General features: G+C 45.2%; 1 protein-coding gene across 1 annotated transcript in view; it reads left to right on the top strand.

The window, feature by feature from the left end:
- The window catches only part of LOC137543990 (serine/threonine-protein kinase Nek3-like), a 46,191-nt gene extending 24,986 nt beyond the window's left edge, over positions 1-21,205 (top strand). Inside the window, exons 8-14 of the mRNA XM_068265047.1 lie at positions 359-413; positions 3,543-3,743; positions 5,337-5,424; positions 7,357-7,479; positions 10,931-11,065; positions 16,541-16,670; positions 19,993-21,205. Coding sequence (XP_068121148.1) covers positions 359-413; positions 3,543-3,743; positions 5,337-5,424; positions 7,357-7,479; positions 10,931-11,065; positions 16,541-16,670; positions 19,993-20,053 — 793 coding nt within the window. The 3' untranslated portion in view covers positions 20,054-21,205. The remainder of the gene's footprint in view (positions 1-358; positions 414-3,542; positions 3,744-5,336; positions 5,425-7,356; positions 7,480-10,930; positions 11,066-16,540; positions 16,671-19,992) is intronic.
- The last annotated feature ends 720 nt before the right edge of the window (positions 21,206-21,925 follow it).

Raw genomic sequence — 21,925 nt, 5'->3', positions numbered from 1 at the left:
TACTTCATACTCGTGCTGTTTATAAGATGGCATCTACGCTATTTAGATGAGGTTGCACACAAAGCTTTCCCTCCCAAACATTGGCATGCCGATTTCCCCCCCTCCCCTATATTACACATTTGTAGAGATTGCACTGGTTTCATTGTTTTGTAGTTTTTCATGCTTTTCATTAATGGCAGGGGTGTTTTTCATGAAGCAAAGATAGCAATGCCTGTAAAATTATCACTACCCATCATGGTATTTTGCAAAGAAAACTTAGATTTTTTTTCTTGTCTTAATTAAGCATCCATGTTTGTTCTGTATGTATTTGTTTCAGTATGTACAGTACACATTAACATAATTATGTATTTTTTTTCAGCGATATCTGGTCGTTGGGATGTGTGTTGTATGAAGTCTGTACCCTGAAACATCCGGTGAGTAAAGGTGCGTACACACTCGAGAAGAATGTCACACACAGGGATCGGGACTCGATCTCTCAGGTGACAGCTCAAAGCTGAGTGCTGTACAGACTAGCTTTGTCTTTTGCTATGGAGAGGGGAGGAGGGATGGAAGTGTGGCTTACAATGGAACTGCCTCCTGTTATAGGAGATCAGTGCGCTTTGCTGACCGGGCGCTCCCAGTCTTTCCTTGACTTATGTTTTTACTGTTCCTTAGTGTCTGTGCAAATGTGACACAACAAAGGAGAATTATTAATTCTAGCTCCTTTTCTATGGATGTGCAAATAGTGCAATCCACCGGGGTGCCAGATTGAGTGGCAGGAGGAGGGGGGGGGGTGCATCGGGGGGAAGCGGGCATAGTAGTTACAACTTGCCTTCCGCTGCCGATTCCCCGCAGCCTCTAACTCCTTCCTCTCCAAGGCATCCATCATGTTAATAAGAGAGCCCCCTGTGATGACTTGACCACATGTCATAACAGGGGCGCTGTTACCAATGCTACAGACATCGGGAAAGGAAGGAGATAGTCTGTGGGGGATCCTTTACTGGGGGCACCTACCTATCTAACCTATACTGCGGGCACCTACCTATCTAACCTACACTGGGGGGCAACTATACTGGCTTTCTATATTGGGGGAACTTACCTAGCTAACCTATACTGCGCCTATACTGGGGGCACCTACCTATGTAACCTATACTGGGGGCAACTATACGGGCTACCTTATACTGGAGGCACCTACATAGCTAACCTATACTGGGGGCAACTATGGCTTGCTCCGGGGAGGGGGGTTACAACCTGGCCCTGGGCGCAATTTAGCCTAGAAATTGCCCTGATTCATTCAGTAATCTAAAGGTGGTTATACACTAATAAATGGCAAATACATCAAACATCAGTTTTATCCCCCTCTCTGATCAGAGAGGGATCTATTAGTCCACATACCGCACACAGATTTTCAGTAGATATCACCATACAATCTATTGCATATCTATAGAACTGCCGCCTGCCGGGCTGCCCAGGTCTCCCCAACTAATGTGCTCTCCCTGGGTGTTGGTAGCAGAGCTAACTCTCACCTATCCACCAGCTCGCCTCTCCCTGTGTCTTTTCTCCATACCTCAGCACTCCTTCCTGTATCTTCTTTCTTGGGGCACCTGTGTCATGTTATAAATGCTAGCTCAAGTCATTTTGGTGCGCAACCTTATCAACTGGCTTTTGAGTAAAGTAGAAGTTACAGTATTCACCCTTCCAGTAACTAGCAAACAATTTATATATATTTTTGCTATTAGTTTTATGATGTGTTTAATCGTTTAGACCATAGATGAGGTTTGCGGTTCGTACCACTTTAAATCTGTTCATGATTGAAATGAAGCACAAAACTGCTCACCACAATCGTGTGAAGTGCGAGAACACAAATCAAGGTTGTCAGTATTTACGATACACCCTCTCAATGATCAGAGATGGAAAAACAGTCCAGCATCCCTCAGGGACTTGCATTAATCAGCCGCAGTACAAGTAGGAGGACTTGGCTTAGCTGTGCACTCCCTTTTCTGCTGGGGTGGGGTGAACCTCGTGCAGAGATTGGCAGAAACGTACTGGGTGGGGGAGGGGAGCAATAGCAATTGGGTGCATAAGACACAAATATACATCAGATGTGGAGAAAAAGGTTCAGAAGAGCTACACTGATCTCAAATCTGTGAATTCTTCTATTATTATTATTAATATTGATTTATAAAGTGCCAACATATTCCATGGCGCTGTACAAAGTAAGAAACGAACATGGGGTACATAATAATACAGACAATGATGTACACTAATATACAAGATACATAATTAGTGACAAAATACAAACATGATACAAAATACAGAATTGCTAATCACAGTGATAAAAGTAACATCATCTCTATATATAACTTCCCTGTGTCTCTGCGTCCTGTTTTGTCCCTGTGCCAGTGTTTTTTTGCACTGCACATGTACAGGGACGGTTGCAGAGACACTCAAGAGAGCTGGGGGAATGAGGGGCGGCGTAGTAGGACGAGTCCCGAAGGGAGGCGGGCCTGTGAGCGTGCGGCGTGTGCATGCGTGGCGGCTGTGGGTGTGCGCTCGCGGCAGGCGGGTACGTGCATGTCGTGCGTGCTCATGTGCTGCGGTGGGGGCACGGCCACAGCATAGCGCCTGTTTTTAAACGGGCCTTAGGCCTAGTGATAAATGTATAATAATTTTAAAGACACAAAAGGGGGGACACAAAAGGGAATGGGGGGGGGGACAAGAGGAGGGGTAGTATACAACAAATATATAGAGGCAGTGTGTTTTAGGATACCTAGTAGGAGTGCAATTTGGTCTCAGCACAAAGGGAAGTGGCCTAGGGTAGCGCATATGCTTGTTGGAACACATTAGTTTTTAGAGAGCGTTTAAAGGTAACAAAGGTTGGCGAGTGACTGATGTGTTGGGGCAGGGCATTCCAGAGGAGGGGTGAAGCACGTGCAAAATCTTGTTAAAGTGAATGTGAGGAGGTAATTCTAGAGGAGGACAACAGAAGATCATGTGCAGATCTGAGATTACGATTGTATTGCTATCTGGATATTAGTAAGGCTATGTACTGGGGAGAGAGATTGTGGAGAGCTTTGTAGGTTATGGTTAAGAATTTGAACTGGATCCTCTGGTTAATTGGCAGCCAGTGAAGAGCTTAACAGAGAGGGGCAGCAAAGGAAGATCGAGAAGAAAGATGAATGGGACGAGCAGCTGAGTTCAGTACCGACTGGAGCGGGGCCAGTTTGTTAGAAGGCAGTCCACAAAGTAGTATGTTGCAGTAGTCCAGATGAGATATTATAAGAGCATGTATTAACATTTTAGTTGTGTCTTGAGTGAGAAAAGGTCGGATGCAAGATATGTTTTTGAGTTGGAGATGACAGGAGCTGGTTAGGGAGTGAACATGAGGAATAAAAGAGCGAGATGAGTAGAATATTACCTCCAAGCACCGTGCTTTGGGAACTGAAGTTATGGGAGTGTTAATAATATTTATTGAGACTTCAGGCAGAGAGGTGGACAGAGACAGATTGAGGTTGACAGATAGCACATAGACTCACCATATGTTGCTATTCTCTTCTTTCAAGTTCCAAACCGGAAGCTGGAAAAATCTAATACTAAAGATCTGCCATGGCTCCTACAGCCCTCTGCCTCCTCAGTACTCCTATGAATTGAGAGGTCTAATCAAACAAATGTTTCGCAAGGACCCAAGACAGCGGCCTTCAGTCACCACTATACTGAGCAGGAGAAGTCTCTTGAAAGTTGTGAAAAGCTTTGAGCTTATACAGGTAAGTTAAAGGCCTTTCCCCATAAATGACCATTATGAAAAATGGTTCAATTTAAAATACATTCATGCGCATGCATAAAGTATGTGCAATTCTCCCAGTGTTAATTGCTGTATAAATTATGTTTTTTCCCATGTTGCTGTTACTTACAGTAGGTGAATCTGACAGGTTTTGGACTAATTCAAAGTAAAGTCCTTTCTACGTCGCTAGGAATGTTCTGCGCAGTACTACTACGTAGGCTCCGAATGCTCTGGGGAACTGTAACGTGATGGAGGAGCATGCAGCCGGACTGCTTATGCTCCAACTGGCCCAGACTGAAGGACTTTACAGGCCAATTAGCAGAGGATCCAGGCGGTGCAGAAGGACAGTGAGGGAGAGATAGCCTGGAGGGGGCTGGAGGAAGCCCCAGGTATGTATAATTTGTAATATCTCTCCTTCTCAGGTACACTTTAAAGCTGAATTATCGCAAATACCTTCTGTTTTAAGAAGGCAAATTATACTCCGTATTTCTCGCCAGAAATGTATTTTAAAGATTAGGAAACCCTGACTATTTAGTAGAACATTTGTTTAATTTATGGGCAAACATGCAGTCGATAATGACTTCACTTTTGCACAAAGAGAGTGTGAGAAAGCTGTCTGCGTGCTTCTGGATGAAAGCTTGCCTAGGCAGTTATAGTGCAGACAGTTCTCCAGTATGAAGACAGAAGCTAGAAATTTGGTACAAACTGTATGGAGAGCGAGAAATATATTCCGGTTTAGGTATTGCTTGTGTGCAGGGGTGTAACTATAGGGGCTGCAACCCCCTCAGCCGCAGGGGGACCCAGGGCCATTTTGGGAGGCAGAAGCGCTATGTGCGGGAAGAGCGCTCCCGCCTGATTGTAGCACCTAAGGTGTTGAACTGGCCGCGGCGTCTAAATAGACGCCGTGCCAGTTCTTTACCAGCAACCCGCAGCTCACCTCAGCCTGCGGGAGTCTTCTGGGAGGCAGAGCAGGGCTACGGGAAGATGGTGTCTGAAGCCCTGCACTGGATCTACTGTACAGGGCTTCGGGCGCCATCTTACCATAGCCCTGCTCTCTGCCTGTCAGCGTGGGAGATTTGCTTCAGGAGGATCGTCGAGGGGAGCTGTGCGCCAGAGGCCGGCTGGGAGAGGAGGTTTCTGCCAGGTGAGTAAATTATTTTTCTTGAAGGTGCATTATTTTCTGGTGAAATGCTGCCCACTTTACGATTTTTTTTTTCTGGTGAAATGCTGCCAACATTACGATTATTTTATGGTGAAACATTGCTGCATTATGATTCTTTTATGGTGAAATGCTGCCCCATTACAATGATTTTATAGTGAGATGCTGCCCCAGTACAATTATTTTATAGTGAAACGCTGCCCCATTACGATTTTTTGGTACCTATTGGGGGGGGGGGGGGGCATCCAAATTTTTGCAGGGGGCCCCAGTGATTTCTAGTTATGCCCCTGCTTGTGTGAACAGTGTATAGCAGTGTCTGTGTATGCAGCATCATCTAGAGTTGTATACACTAGGCATAGAGGTATACTGTACAATGTTTTCTTCAGGTGATTTAAAACTTTTTTGTTTCCTACACAGGCAGATGAGCAGTCTGAAGATCTCACAGAAGATGAATCCGTATCAGTTGTCCAACACAGAAGCGAACAGCCAGGATGTACTTCAAATGGTAGAATTCACGATTTATAGATTTTATTACATTTCATGCTGGGACTGACTTATTAAAAATGGAAGATTGGAGGAAAAGTGATGCAGTTACCCCGAGCTACTGGTCAGAATCCTTGATTTGTTTACCAGCTGCTCTGCGAAAGCGCTGCAATTTAAATTCAATTTGCATTCCAAGGAATCCTTATATACCGTATTTATCAGAGTGTAAAACACACTTTTTCTACCCCAACAATGGGGAGAAAAAGTCCTTGCGTCTTACATTCCAAACACAGGGAGTCCCCAACATAAGAACGCCTGCCAATACGAACCACTGACCCATAGCGATGTCTGGGAGAGCCTGCCTCATCTCCCTGTGTCAAGTTTAGTAAAGCAATGCGCTCCCGCACGGCCGCGCCTGCACCTGCACGAACATGGACACGCCGCAGTACAAGGCAATTATTATGTAGGATTAGTAACTTCAAACAAAATGTTTTGTTTAAAAGCTGCTGTGCATTTTAAACCTCTGCCTGCAAATCTCATTTGGCTGCATAGGCGGGTGGCATGGAGCAGTTGTAGTAACCCGTTCCGGACGGCTCCTTCTCTTCCTCCACCAGCAGCTCTGAACTTCCGACAGGTTTTCTGGGTCCTGATCACATGATATTACATGTGATCTGTATCCAGCAGACGTGTCAGAGTTGCAGCACCACCTGGTGGTGGAAGAAGGATGATGGATGAGATGGAAGAGACTCTTCCATTACTCCTCTTCCACCACCGGGTGGCGCTGTAACACAGACATGGTCTCCTGGATCCTGATCCCATCATATCATGTGATTGGAACCGAGAAGACATGTCGAGGTTACATCCTCCTCACAGAGGAGGAAGAAGAAGCCGATCCACTCATCTGGGCAGGTATATATGGAGAGCTCCCTGCCACCACTTTACCCTGCCACCATATACTTAATGATCAAATCTGGCAGATATCAATGCCACAACATGGCCACTTGAACTATCATTTGTATGGATTTCCTGCCGAAATCAGCTGAAAGGAGAGATCAAGCATGGTGGAAAATCTTGGTTGCAAGGGCTCAATCGGGAGCATGGGAGCAATAGTGTTCTATCCCCGACCACTGACAGAACCCCGGCCAGTCTATCCACCCCCCCCCCCCCTCTCATTGAGAGAGAGATATATTATATATAATTTTTCAGGTTTTTTTTTAAATTTTGCATTGATGTGATTTTATTATAGCTAAATTGCCATTGAACAATTAAGCTGGCCATACACTGGCCCGATTTGCCGCCGTTTCGACAGCAGATTCGATCACTGGGATCGAATCTGCTGGCAATCGGTCGCGCTAAACGCACCCGTGCGGGAAATTACCGTCGATTGCCCGCGGGTAGGGAACACGTCGCTAGCGGCGGCCGATCCGATACAGTTATACATTACCTGATGCTGGCTCCCGGGCATCTTCTCCGCGCTGCACCGCTCTGTTCCTGCTTCCATCCCAGCGTACATTAACTTCCTGTGTCACTCCAGTGACCAGGAAGTTCAGATAGAGGGCGCTCTATTTGAACTTCCTGGTCACGGAGTGACACAGTGTACGCTGGGATGCGGTGCAGGATGCTGGGATGCGTGCAGCGCGGAGAAGAGGCCCGGGACCAGGCTTCAGGTAATGTATACGGGGAAGTGGGAGGGGACAGGCGGCAGGAGCAGCTCAACAGATTGTGATCGGTTTCAGGCTGAAATCGATTCACAATCTGTTTGCAGTAAAGGCAGCCATACGATCCCTCTCTGATCATTCGATCAGATAGGGATGTGTCAGTTGGTCGATCTAATGGCAAATCGACCAGTGTATGGCTACCTTTATAGTTGATATGTGTGTGGCTAGGGTGTCACAACGTTAAGGTAAGTGGCTGGAACAGTAATGCACTTATCTAGTTCTGCTTGCTTACACAGTGCAGCAGTGCCCACCTCCAGACTCAGGGAGACGACAATGGGAGAAGGAGCCTCCAAACACAGTCCTGAATGTTCTGGAGAATGCCCCCAGCCTCCTGTCCAGTGTAGAGGCTAGAAGTGAAGGCGAGTGTCCAAATATTCATCCTGACTGAAAATATACTAACTGTACAAATACATTTTAAATATGCTTTATTTTTGTTTTAGTAAAAAAAAATCAGTTGTGTGTGGTCACGAACTAGACTAACATTTTCAATTTATTCTGGTTAAAAATAGTCTTGGTGTTTCTGTGGCCATGCTCCAGAGCTCTGCATATGGTTTACTACAAAGCGGTCTTCTCCTTTCTGTCTCTTGCTACTGAGATGAGAGTGACTTCTTTAACTGCCTTGTGCCCATAGCCAACATCTCTAAAGATGTGTAGGATCATTCCTGGGAAATTAATGCATCCTAGCAGTAAGCCACTCAAAGCTGTGAGAGTGCTTAAAGTGTACCAGAAATCAAAAGTAATGAAGTTTTGATACTTACACCGGGCCTCCTGCAGCCCCATAAGCACGTGTGAGTCCCTCGCCACCCTCCCTTGGAGGCTTCCCACTCCCAATATGCAAATTACAGCAATAAAAGTTTTCCTGGCAGAATTCACCTTCTGGAGGTAGGGAGAGATAAAATACATGAACTATTGAACTTTTTTCCAACTCTGTGACACTTAAAGTGGATCCGAGATGAAAAACTAACTATGACAAGTAACTTGTCTATATCTTATCTAAAGTTTAGATAGTTTATACAGCAAATCTAGCTGCAGACAGCTTCAACAGTTTCATGTTTATTTATTCCTGTGATACAATGAGAGCGGCCATGTTTTGTTTGTCACATTACACACAGGCAATCTGCAACTGCATCTCCAGCCCTCAGCTCACTCCCCTCTCCTGCTCCCTCCTCCCCCCTACCTCTGCAATCTCTGGCTAGTAACCTCCTCCTCCTGCCCAGACTGAGCTACCATAAGCCCTTGCTACATGGAGTGCCAAGGCATTGTGAGCTGTGGGCTAGGCTTGTTTAGTTTATAGGGAATTCGAGTATTAAAAAAAAAAAAAAAAGTATTTGGCTTGAGGAATGCCCTATAAACTATACGTAAGGAACACAATCATGCAATGAGTAAAATTTTTTCTCGGATCCACTTTAAAGAAAATTTGTAACTAAAAATAGTTCCCCTGGGGGGTACTCACCTCAGGTGGGGGAAGCCTCCGGACTTTTTTTTTCGTTACGGATTCTCTTTAATAGGCTGCCACTGATTAGAGACAATAAAACATTCAACCTACTTTGTAAATGTTTAAATATAAAATAAAAGCATGAGATATCTAAAAAAAAAGTCATTTTTAGGAGGAGGAGGAGGATACCTTAAATATAATTATTTATCTCATCAGTTTCTTTTCACCTCGTGTTCACTTTAACTCACTTATCAAGACTGATATTCCTTACTAGTAAAAACCAGCTGATCATTTGAGTCCCTGTGGATGACTCCCTAGTAAGCCTTCCTTCCACCCCCATCCATTGACAACGCAAAGATTAATTGTGTACCCGGGGCTGTCCTGCATCCAATATGATGTTCAGAGGGACCATGTGTTGCAGTGCAGGACTGTAGGAGGATCAGGGAAGCCTCTAGACCAAGGGTCCCCAACCTTTTCCGGCCCGGGGACCACTTTCTGACCAAATTTTTCTCCGGGGCCCGCGGGGGGGGGGGGGGGGGGGTATAGTGCCCTAGTGGACAGGGTCGTGTACAGCGGGTTACCGGGGGGGGGGGGGGGGCATAGCTAGCATAGTTGCCCCAGTATAGGGAGTTTAGTTGCCCCAGTATGGCTAGTACAGTTACCCCAGTATAGCTAGTATAGTGCCCAGTAAAGCTAATATAGTGCCCAGTATAGCTAGTAAAGTGCCCAGTATAGCTAGTAAAGTGCCCAGTATAGCTAGTAAAGTGCCCAGTATAGCTAGTATAGTGCCCAGTATAGCTAGTATAGTGCCCAGTATAGCTAGTATAGTGCCCAGTATAGCTAGTATAGTGCCCAGTATAGCTAGTAAAGTGCCCAGTATAGCTAGTATAGTGCCCAGTATAGCTAGTATAGTGCCCAGTATAGCTAGTATAGTGCCCCAGTATAGTTAGTATAGTGCCTCAGTATAGCTAGTATAGTGCCTCAGTATAGCTAGTATAGTGCCTCAGTATAGCTAGTATAGTGCCTCAGTATAGCTAGTATAGTGCCTCAGTATAGCTAGTATAGTGCCTCAGTATAGCTAGTATAGTGCCTCAGTATAGCTAGTATAGTGCCCCAGTATAGCTAGTATGCCCCAGTATAGTTAGTATGCCTCAGTATAGTTAGTATGCCCCAGTATAGCTAGTATAGTGCCTCAGTATAGCTAGTATAGTGCCTCAGTATAGCTAGTATAGTGCCTCAGTATAGCTAGTATAGTGCCTCAGTATAGCTAGTATAGTGTCTCAGTATAGCTAGTATAGTGCCCCAGTATAGCTAGTAAAGCCCCAGTACGGCTAGTATAGTGCCCAGTATAGCAAGTATAGTACCCCAGTATAGCTAGTATAGTGCCCCAGTATAGCTAGTATAGTGCCCCAGTATAGCTAGTATGCCCCAGTACAGCCAGTATAGTGCCCACTACGCCTAGTATAGTGCCCAGTATAGCAAGTATAGTGCCCTAGTATAGTGCCCAGTATAGCAAGTATAGTGCCCCAGTATAGCTAGTATAGTGCCCCAGTATAGCTAGTATAGTGCCCAGTATAGCTAGTATAGTGCCCCAGTATAGGTAGTATAGTGCCCAAGTATAGCAGCCCCCACCTCCCCCCTGCGGCCGCCGCTGCAGTTACCTTGGCCGGCGGTCTCTCATATTCCCCTCTCTCGCCAGAGTGGGATTCACTGCAGCGCTCCCCGCGGCTGCTGTGATGGAGAGGGAGGAGGCAGGAAGGAAAGAGCGGTTCCCATAGTAACGGTGCGCCGCTACAGGAAGCCACTCTTTCTCTCCTGCTTCCTCCCTCTCTATCACAGCAGCCGCAGGGCGCGCTGTTGTGACTCACGCTAAGAAGAGAGAGAAGGGGAATATAAGAGACCACGCGGCCGCCAGAGGTAACGGGAGCGGCGGAGGGGGCGGGGCGGGGCAGACAAGAGGACAGTCTCGCGGCCCAACTGAAAACGTCCTGCGGACCACCAGTGGGCCGCGGACCACAGGTTGGGGTTGGGGATCCCTGGAATATAATCTGCCCTGGTTAGAGCAACCAATGTTTGAAGTGTACTTGTACATAAAGCATATCTGCAGTGAAAAAAAGTTAGATACCTCAGTAGTGAGAAGCCCCTGGATAGTCTAGAGTCTAGACTATCCAGGGGCTTCTCACTACTGAGGTATCTAACTTTTTTTCACTGCAGATATGCTTTATGTACAAGTACACTTCAAACATTGGTTGCCCTAACCAGATTATATTCCATTCCTTCATTGTAAACTTCTACTTTTGTGCTGCTAATCATGTGTCCCCTCCTCACGGTATATTGTCCACACTCACCCCTGTGTTACTGCACCTGCTTTTTAGGAGGGAACGTCATCAGTTACGAAGTGAAACAGCAGCGGAAGATGTGGAATAAGGAGACACCTGAATCTCTGCTTAATATTCTAAGCAATGCTGACCTCACCTCAGCATTTCAGACGTACACCATCTATAGGCCAAGTAAGTACTGTATGCTGTGAGTGTGTCACATTTACTGTTGATGAGAAGCAAACGGCATATCTATAAAAATGGTGCACTAAAAAATTGCGTTAGAGACTGCCGGTAGTAAAATATCAGGAAAACTACCAATATTCTACTACTTACAGTATTTCCCATAGTAAAATATTGGTAATCTTAACCGAAATATTACTATGGCTTAACCGAACCCTACTCTCACACAGATCCCACCCTCTACCCCTGTCTAACCTTAAAACCACTTCTGGTGCTGCCTAAAACCCCCACCCCCGGTGCTTCCCCCCCCCCCCCCTCCAACCTCGTGCCCAATCCTTAAAGGGAACCAGAGACGAAGCACCCATATATATCAGTAAGAACATTAGAGAAAACACTTACCATGCTCTCTGTTTCATCCTTCACTGCTAAAAGTGTCTTATCAGCTGTGATAAGACTCCCGGACTGAGCATTCAGTCTGGCTTTGCAGGGAATAATTTATAGCTGTGTCATTATAGCAGAGCCACAAGGGGGCAGGCTTGGGCTTGAAAAGACCCCAGAGAAGACAGACCCAGCTATAATCTTTCCATAGCAAAGCTAGACTGAGTGCTCAGTCGGGGATTCTTATCAGAGGTGGTAACAGTCAGATTAAACCGAGAACAATGAAACAAAGAGCAGATTAGGTGTTTACTGTCATGTTCCCACTGATTTATAAGGTAAAATACAAGAGGGTGCTTCATCTCTGGTTCTCTTTTAACCACCCCCTTCCTCTCCCTAAAATTAACTACCCTCCTGCCTAACCTTAACACCCCCCAACCTTACCTCCCTAAACTACCCCCTGTGGGTAATAGTAGAAGCTGCTAATAGCAGCTGTGATGGGTAATTATATACTATTATTTTTAGAAAGTCCATTTTTAGCAGTACTTGTCCTGCACCATTTTTACCTGATCCAGATTCGCTAACCGCAATATAACTGACTGCACATATGAACTGAGTGGGGTTATGGAGGCAGCTATATTTCCTTTTAAACAATATCAGTTGCCTGGGTGTCCTGCTGTGTCTCTATCTCTAGCGCTAGGTACACACTATGAGATTTTTTGGCACATTTACTGTCAGATTGATTTCCAACATGTCCAATCTGATTTAAGGTGCCCATACACTCGTCAGATTGGCAGCAGACAGATAAGAAATGCATCTGATGATCTATCTGATGCGTTTTTAGAACATTTTTTACCAGGATAGAATTCCAATAGATTTCAGTTTGAAATCTGTTGAAATTCGATCTGATGGCATTTTTTTGCCATCAGATTTCCATTAAGGCCAATGCAAACTGATAAGCAATCACATCAGATCGACCTAAATTTTCCACCCTGCTAGTTCGATGGAAATCCATCGAAATCGATCGAAATCGGCCGTCGATCGGTCGATTGGCCAACCGATTTGCGATCGATCGATCGATCGATCGATCGCGATCGATCGGTCGGCCAGAAAATCGGCTGAGTGTATGGGCTGCTTTACAATAGTTTTCTGATTGATTTCCGATAAAGGTGGACAGAAAACAATCGGAAATCAGATCGGACATGTTTGAAATAATCGCTCTGACAGTAAATCTGCCAGAAAATCTCATAGTGTGTACCCAGTGTAAAGCAGCCCATACACTCAGCCGATTTTCTGGCCGACCGATCGATCGCGGTCGATCGATCGATCGATCGATCGCAAATCGGTTGGCCAATCGACCGATCGACGGCCGATTTCGATCGATTTCGATGGATTTCCATCGAACTTGCAGGGTGGAAAATTTAGGTCGATCTGATGAGATTGCTTATCAGTTTGCATTGGCCTTAATGGAAATCTGATGGCAAAAAAATGCCATCAGATCGAATTTCAACAGATTTCAAACTGAAATCTATTGGAATTCTATTCTGGTAAAAAATGTTCTAAAAACGCATCAGATAGATCATCAGATGCATTTCTTATCTGTCTGCTGCCAATCTGACGAGTGTATGGGCACCTTTATACTCTTAAAGCGGAACTATAAACTTTCTGAAATCAAACAGTTTCACTTACCTGGGGCTTCCCCAAGCCCCCAGCAGCCATCCTGTGCCCTCGCCGGTCCTGCCCTCGCCTCCGTTCTCCAGCGCAAGCTACTTTCGTTACCGCCGACTTACAAGTGGACGGCAACTGCGCCCCGGGCAATGCGATGATTGTTTCGCTTTCCCGCCCGATATAGCTGCTATAACTGGCGGGAACGCGAAGCAAGCGTCGCATTGCCCGGGGCGCGCAGTTGCCGTCGACTTGTAAGTTGGCGGTAACTAAAGTAGCTCGCGCTGAAGAACTGAGGCGAGGGCAGGACCGGCGAGGGCACAGGACGGCTGCTGGGGGCTTGGGGAAACCCCAGGTAAGTGAAACTGTTTGATTTTAGCGAATTTACAGTTCCGCTTTAAGGTGGCCATACATCTATCATTTCTATCGAGTCGGATGAAAATAGATGCAGCAGCAAACACGCTCAATAGACGATTTCGTTCCAAAGTCTGTTTAATGTATGGACCGAGCACACTGGCAAATCTCCGGCTGATTGGGTTCACAGCAGTAATGGCATACAATATAGCAATGAATGTGACGGAATCTCCAGCCATTGACCCCCAAATATAAATTTGGCATGCATTCCAATTACATCTGCTCCAGCTTCTGGAACTGTCCAGCTACTGCCGAGCGCATGTGTGTGACGTCACACGTGCCACGTGGTATATGTGGCAGCCACGTGGCACTCATGGGGAAACAGCAGATGAGACCGGGAGATGCTGGACAGTCGCAGTAGGGGAGATTTGAATGAACGGGCACCTTAATACATTTAGAGGGTACAGTGGTGAAGATGGCATTTCAAGGCCAACTCCCAAGAGACTTCATGCTGAAATTGATCAGGAATCGGACTGTGGTGTATGGGCAGCCAACAGATCTGATCAGAGAGAGATTCGTCTCTTGGTCGACTTTTAGCCATAGACCCTGAACAAGCATGCAGATCAGATGTCTCTGACAGAAGTCTGACTGGTTTGTCCCATGCTTGTGTCAGATGTGTGATTCTGACACTTCTGCAGCCAAATAGACCAGCAGGGCTGCCAGGCGGCTAGTATTGTTTAAAAATAAATCAATATGGCTGCCTCCATCTCAGTTCTGGTGACATTTAACAAGTGAAAAGAAAAACTTTTGAGAGGAAAAATGAAACAATTCTGCTCAGGGAGGAAATGGCGGCCTCCAATCTTCTTCTAGATAATTTTTTGTTATATGTTTGATTACAGAGATTTCATTTCCTTTCACACAATAAGTTACTATAAATTGTGTGTGCTGTCAGTGGTGTGGATTTGTCTTTATTGCATTAGCAGTTCCATGTGAATAATACCTGTACTTTTGATGACAACAGGAGACAGGGACTGGTGTAGCCAGCTGGGGAGAACATGGAGTAGCTGTCTGTGTTTGGTTGATTTTGATGAATGATCTGGGTGTGGCCATCAGTCTGGTTCATAAGCATATCCTGGAAATCAAAAATGTCTGTAGTGTTCATTTACATTTGCCTGCCAGCTGTTTCAATGCTGGCTTCCATGCTAGAGGTGGACTGGCAACTCGTAATAATATACTTAGCTGCAATGTACAGTATGTCCTGTAATGAAGGAGGCAAGTGGTAGAGAAATTCAGGATTGTCCCTATGGCTTATTGCCATTTAATAATATTATTATTATTAAAATTATAATTGATTTGTAAAGCACCAACATATTCCATGGTGCTGTACAAAGTAAGAAACAAGCATGGGGTGAAAATAATACAGACAATGATAATACACCAATATACAAAATACAGAGTTGGTACAAAATACAGAATTGGTAATTACAGTGACAAAATTAATGTGAATAAAATGTGTAACAAATTCCAAGATGCAAAAGGGTGAGCGAGCTCTGCCCTTGTGAGCTTACAATCTAAAGGACTATACAACTAAATGACTCATATGACTTAGCCATACACCTGACAATTATGGGCAGAATCGATAAAGGGACAAATTTTATCTCTAATCGAATCTGATTAGAGATAAATTTGTCTCTTGTCGATTCTGCCCATATACTACAGGCCGATTCCCATCCAATTTCAGCATGAAATTTTCAGGGAATCTGCTGAGCCCGCCTTGTCAGCACCGTCGAATGTATAAATGTATCCACCCCGGTGTGTGCGTTTATATGTTACCTGTCCTGTTGCAGCCTCCGCGCGGTGTCTGTAACCTCCGGGCGGCTCTCCGTCTGACGTCAGATGCTAGGCTTCAGTAGCGTGTACTGATGGCCGCCTGGAGGTTACAGGACATGGTGCAGAGGCTGCAACAGGACAGGTAACGTATAAATGCACACTGGGGGCAAATTTATACATTGTGGCGGGGGTTTCATCATCTCGTCACTCGTTCCGGATATCGCCGCCGCACACCCAACCAAGCAAGCACGGCCCAACATCTTGCAGCATGCGCGATAGACAAAGCGACCAATTTCTGTCCTGAAATTGGTCGCTTTGTCAGTCGGGCATGCACTTGGCGGCATAATCGAATTGGATAGTCGATCGGCCGCCAAGTCACCTGATGTATGGCCACCTTTGTACACAAGCACAGAAATGGCATCTGCAGGGATCATGACTCGCTCCCTTGGCCAACATTTCCGCCAAATTGTCTGCGGAGGTGGCTCTGATCAGTCCCCTCTGCCGAGAACCCTCTGTAGCATGTCTGCAAGGACTATTAACCACTGGGAATGCTGTAGCCATCCAGAGACAACCTAGAGGATTGTAATATTTGTCTGACTCCTGTGAAAATCAGGACAATGCAAAGATTCAGAGGGACTGATTTACCAAGAGGTGTAAAGAGGGGGGAGCATCAATGGAGCAGGTGTCCTGTGCAACCAATCGCATTTAGCTTACATTTAAAGGACACTTGAAGGATATGAAGGCTGACACATGTATTTTATTTGTTTTACACGTTGGTTCATTTAAGAAATAAATAAATATGTCAGCATCCATATGCCTCACAGTTCAGGTATCATCCTGATCCTCTGCCTCTAATACTCTTAGCCGTGGACCCTAAACAAGCATGCATATCAGGTACTCTGACTGAAATCTGACTGGATTAGCTGCATGCTTGTTTAAAGTGTGTGTCAGACACTACTGCAGACAAAAAGCTCAGCGGGACTGCCAGGGAACTGGTATTGTTTAAAAATGAATATGGCAGCCTTCATATCCCAGGTGTCTTTAAAACACAAATCCTGATTGGCTGCACTGAGCAAGCACTCAACTACTGCTTCAGCAAACTATATAAAATGTATGGTTTATATGTGTTTGTATTTTGTGAATGCTACTAAACAGCTGGTAAGACTGTTGAGTTCTTGCTATAGATTTATCTCTGATGGTATCAGGAATGATATAATTATGTATGCTATAAGATGCTATGCTTTTTTGTTTGTACATTAGAGTCTGCAGAAGAATGCCTGAGAGGTCCTCTCTGTGGTGGTGGTCCAGGCCCAGACACCACAGATGGCGGGGAGGAGGAGATCTCTGTAGACCCTGAGAGGTTGCAAACAAGATCTGATGATGAAGATACGTAAGTTGTACACATTTCTTTCAGACCACATTTATTTGGGATTACACGGGGTTCATGCTTATGGTTTACAACAGTGATTCCCAACCTTTTCCGGCCCGGGGAACACTTTCTGACCATATTTTTCTCCGGGGAACGGCGGGGGGCGCGCAAGTGTTTGCGCGACCTAGTGGACAGTGCCGTGTGTAGCAGGCTATGGGGGGGGGGGGGGGGGGCTGGGGTGCGGCTGCATAGCTAGCATAGTTGCCCCAGTATAGGGAGTTTAGTTGCCCCAGTATGGTTAGTATAGTTACCCCAGTATAGTGCCCCAGTATAGCTAGTATAGTGCCCCAGTATAGCTAGTATAGTCCCAGTATGGATAGGTAGTGCCCCAGTATAGGTAGGTAGTGCCCCAGTATAGCCAGTAAAGTGCCCAGTATAGCTAGTATAGTGCCCAGATAGCTAGTATGGTACCCAGTATAGCTAGTATAGTGCCCAGCATACCTAGCATAGTGCCCAGCATAGCTAGCATAGGTAGGTAGTGCCCAGTATAGCTAGTATAGTTGCCCCCAGTGTAGCTAGTTTAGTTGCCCCCAGTATAGCTAGTTTAGTTGCCCCCAGTAAAGCTAGTTTAGTTGCCCCCAGTAAAGCTAGTTTAGTTGCCCCCAGTAAAGCTAGTTTAGTTGCCCCCAGTAAAGCTAGTTTAGTTGCCCCCAGTACAGCTAGTTTAGTTGCCCCCAGTATAGCTAGTACAGTTCCCCCCAGTATAGATGCCCAGGAGGGTGGGAAGCAGCGCTAGAAGGAGGGGCAGTGGAGGCAGCGGTGGGGAGGGGGAAAATATCCCCCCCCTCCCTCACCTGGGACCCCTCCTTCTGCCTCTCTCCCCCTCCATTTAGCGGTGGCAAGTGCAGGGCGGCTCGGCGGCGGGGAGACATGCGCAGACTTACCACTTCTGCGTTCCAAGCGCCGGCAGCGTCATGTCGTCAGATCTCCGCCTTCAATGCCGCCCACTGCTCTTCCGCTAATCAGGAAGCACAGTGGGCGGCATTGAAGGCGGAGATCTGACAACATGACGCTGCCGGCGCTTGGAACGCAGAAGTGGTAAGTCTGCGCATGTCTCCCCGCCGCCGAGCCGCCCTGCACTTGTCACCGCTAAATGGAGGGGGAGAGAGGCAGAAGGAGGGGTCCCAGGTGAGGGAGGGGGGGGGATATTTCCCCCCTCCCCACCGCTGCCTCCACTGCCCCTCCTTCTAGCGCTGCTTCCCCCCTCCAGCGTACTGGACGGCACACCTGGCACCATGCCGCGGCACACTAGTGTGCCGCGGCACAGCGGTTGGGAATCACTGGTTTACAAATCTGATATAACATTACATTTTGTTGATATACAGGACTTGGTGTACCCAAGGCCAACCTAATGGAACGAAAATAGATACTGGTGTCCCATATCCCCCTGGCCTCCACTATTGCCTCACACAAACCCCTGGAACAAATCTAACAAGAGCTTGCTAGATATGCTTTCGTTTGTATGAACCTGGCAGTACTTCTCCTGCACAAGTACTGCCGCACCTGCATTATAAGCTGGCTTCCAGGGCCAGTTCTCTCATGAAGCAAGGTGAAACATTTGCATCAGACTCAGAAATTACAGGGGCAGCATGTTTATACTGTGTTTACACTAACAGCATGTAGTCAGAGGGGAAGGGAGAAGAGAGCGAGATGAAGAGGTCATCATTGGGGAAAAGCAGCTTGTTGTGCTGTGTGAGAAGTCTGACAGAGAGTGAGGATGGAGAGGCAGGAGAGCAGCAGTGATTCATTTGACTTGAACAGAAGAAGGAAGGAGTTGACACTGCTGTCCTGACTGAAGCCTCCTTAGTAAAATGCTACGCAAAACAGAAGTTTGCCTTCTTAAAACAGAAGGTATTTGCGATTATCAGGTTGGAATGAGCTTTGAGGACACCTCGGACCTCAGATCAACCTGAATAATCGCAAATCCCTTCTGTTTTAAGAAGGGAAACTTCTGTTTTGCATAACATTGTAGTAAGGAGGCTTTCGGTCTCTTTTAGCCCCTTATACACTCCTAGGAGTTCTGGTTTACTATGAGCTTGCTGGGCAATCTGTAACTCTTTAAAGGGAAGTATCTAATCTTTTCCATTAGGTTTGCCTTGAGTTTTCTTTAAGATTTAACATGATTAAGGCAGCTGTAGTGAGGATGCTGAAGTGTGCCTGTAACATTACACAAAGCATTACAATTGTCTCTGTTATAAACATCCTGTTTACAAAGATTCACTGGTACCCTGCGAATGTCTAGCCTGTGATTTGGAACTGGAGGCACATTTTGGGCTTTTTAGTGCAATCTGACCTATTAAATAGAAGCTGGTCACATCATTCACACGAATTTTGTGCAGATTTAGTTTTTTCTACTGACTGCAGTGATATTTTTTATTTATTTTATGCAACACTGGAATGACAAGTAGGAGATTGAGCCAAGTTTTTTTTATTCGAGTGAAGCTCAATATGGAAAGGGTACATTTCACTTTCACTCACCAAAACATTGAGGGCCCTTTTCCACCAGCGCGTTTGCGCTGGCTGAATCGTAAAGACGCAAACCGCTAGCGATTTTGCAATCGCTACGGTTTGCTTTTTAACATAGGAATCGCGGTAGGTCATTTCCACTACCGCGATTCGTTTCTTACGGGAACGCGAACGTGCGGCGGAGCGATATTTGCCGCAATTTTGCTATGCAGTGCATAGCATAGCAAAATCGCGGCCGCAAACGTCGGGGAATCGCCGGTAATTGCGATTCAGCAATTGCTAGCGTTCAGCGTGAACGCTTGCGACTGCTAGTGGAAAAGGGCCCTTAGAGTGGACTTTAACTCTTGCACAGGAAAGAAGGAAATAGAGAATTGCACCCTGTATGTATCTAGAGTGTCATCTGTGACTAACCACTGTAACTTGAGCTCTCAGCTGTGTCAGCTGGCTTCCATGAAAGAGTTGCTAATTTCTAAACACAGGATGCTAACCCTATGTCTGCTTCCATGAAAGCAGGAAGTACACACTGCAGCTTTATTGCAGAATTTGTATCAGCTGTAACACGTTTTTCTTTAAAGTTATTATGCTGTTGTGTATTTTTTTGAGCGGAGAGGAAGTTCTGACTTCAGGTCCGCTTTAACTGCAAATGTAAATGTATGATGATGGCCAGTGTTAAAGATCGAAGCCTGTCCACAGTCTAGCTATTAGTGTTTGGATGGGATTTAAATCTACATGAACATTACATTACAAGGACTATTTATGATGCTGATAATAGGGTGATCAGATCACAAATATTATGTTTTTTTTATTTGCTCTATAGAGACTTTGAGGAAGAGGATGCAGACCCAGATTGGATATCAGAACTGAGAAGGAAGACGTAAACTCAGCATTGAAGCATACCTATACTGAAGAGAAAATTTAATTTCTTTTTTTTTTCTTTTTTTTTGCACTTTTGTTTCTGTTTTTGCTCGCTATACTGTATATTAGAAGGTCTAGCAAACATGATTTCAGCTCACTTACTTGGTCTTAGCAAGAAGATTTGAATCCGGATGAAGCCATTTATTGGCTATGTACATATAAAACAATCATTCCAGTGTGTTATATAGATGCACTGCCAGTCAATGGATTAGTCCAGTTGTTGAGTTATGTAAGCTCCTGCTCTGTGCATCTAGGTGGGAGTTTCTGGGCGGTCCTTTGGAACCAGTACAAGAAGCTCACAGACAGTTTGGGTAATTCTTAGCTGGCTGCAAATTGAAATAAAAATATTTATTTATAACATTAAATTACACAAAGACTTGTGAAGCACCCATCAATATTTATGGCAATTTTCTAATAAAAGTTGAATTGCCCTCGAAGTAATAAAGAGATGCTGTAAAGGAGATAGGTGAGACAGACATTGCAGTCAGTTCTTCCAGTGAAGGTTTTGGTGTACTTTGCTAATTTTCATGTTTAAAGTGGACCTGAGATAACCCATGCTGTAGAAAAAATTTTTTGATTAAAATTTGGATAATCGGTGGTTGTCTAGGGTGGGGGTGTATTTTCAAACAATTTTTCAATTATAGGAGTAGAAAATGAATACAAAATATTGAAAAACCAGCACATAGAAAAGCAGGTGAATTGCCTGCCTTGCTTACGGTCTTATTTCTTCTGCACTGCAGGTGTTTATGCAATGTTCAAACTCCACACCATATCTGCTGGCTAGTGGTTGGTGTTCAGATTCGGTTTGAGATTCGGAAACCTGAATTTGCCCATCACCACACTTCAGCACCCAGACATGTGGACAAGGGAGTTCACTTATTCGCACTTCACATTGGCCTCACTTCTGGAACACTTACCGTCCATTTTACCTCATAAGTGGTATTTTGGAACTAAAAGTCTGTGGTAGCAGGTAGGCCATGATGGGGAGGTCAGATACTAGACAGTCCAGACGTTTCAGATTGGTCCATCCAAAGACCAGCGCTGTAGAACCTTTATTTAAAATCTGCAATTTTTCTAAATATTTATATCTTGGACAGAAAACACTAAAGCAGAATAAACTATTGTACAAACTGTAGCAGTGTTTACAGATTCAAGTTGTAGTGCAGCTTAAAAAAATAACAGGCTTGTGTATTTATCTTTTATATAAGATATAAGTGCACATGCAGGGCTCTTTCACACTTTGTGCAGGTTTTTTTTGTTGGTTTTTTTTACAGTTTTCTGCTGCACAGAAACACATTACAACTGACAGCCCACGCAAGTCTACTTGAAGAGGCCCTAAACCCTTCCAGAGGAAAGAAGGAAAACACAGAGAAACACACCCTGTGCGTATTCAGAGAGTACAGAGAGTATTCAGCCTGTCAATGAGCCGCTATATTTTGAGCTGCCATCTCTGTCTGATGCTGGGAATATACAACACGGGTTGTTTTTGCAGCAGATAGATCATTTCCGACATGTCCGATCTCCCGTTCGATCGTTTTGCCGCTGGATTCCTGATAGTAATGAATGGAAAAAGATAAGGAAAACGAGCGGAAGATAAGAGAATCAAGTGAAGAATCGAGCGGCAAAATCGATTAAGCAGACAGTACTAACTTGGAAGCATACTTTTCATTGCTTGTATGCGACGATAACAGGGCATTAAGTTACGTTACAACTTTTTTGGGATGTTGCGTTGTAAGCTTGTGGTGTGACTTTAACATTGCATCAAACCGCAACGTCTCAATGTGAAAGTAACCCTAAAGTGTAACTGTCGGGCATAAAATCAAAAATCAATTCTT

The sequence above is a fragment of the Hyperolius riggenbachi genome, chromosome 2 (genome assembly GCF_040937935.1).
Source record: "Hyperolius riggenbachi isolate aHypRig1 chromosome 2, aHypRig1.pri, whole genome shotgun sequence".
Classification (NCBI taxonomy): domain Eukaryota; kingdom Metazoa; phylum Chordata; class Amphibia; order Anura; family Hyperoliidae; genus Hyperolius; species Hyperolius riggenbachi.
The sequence above is the reverse complement of the archived record's forward strand: the minus strand, read 5'-3'. Positions and strand labels throughout refer to the sequence as shown.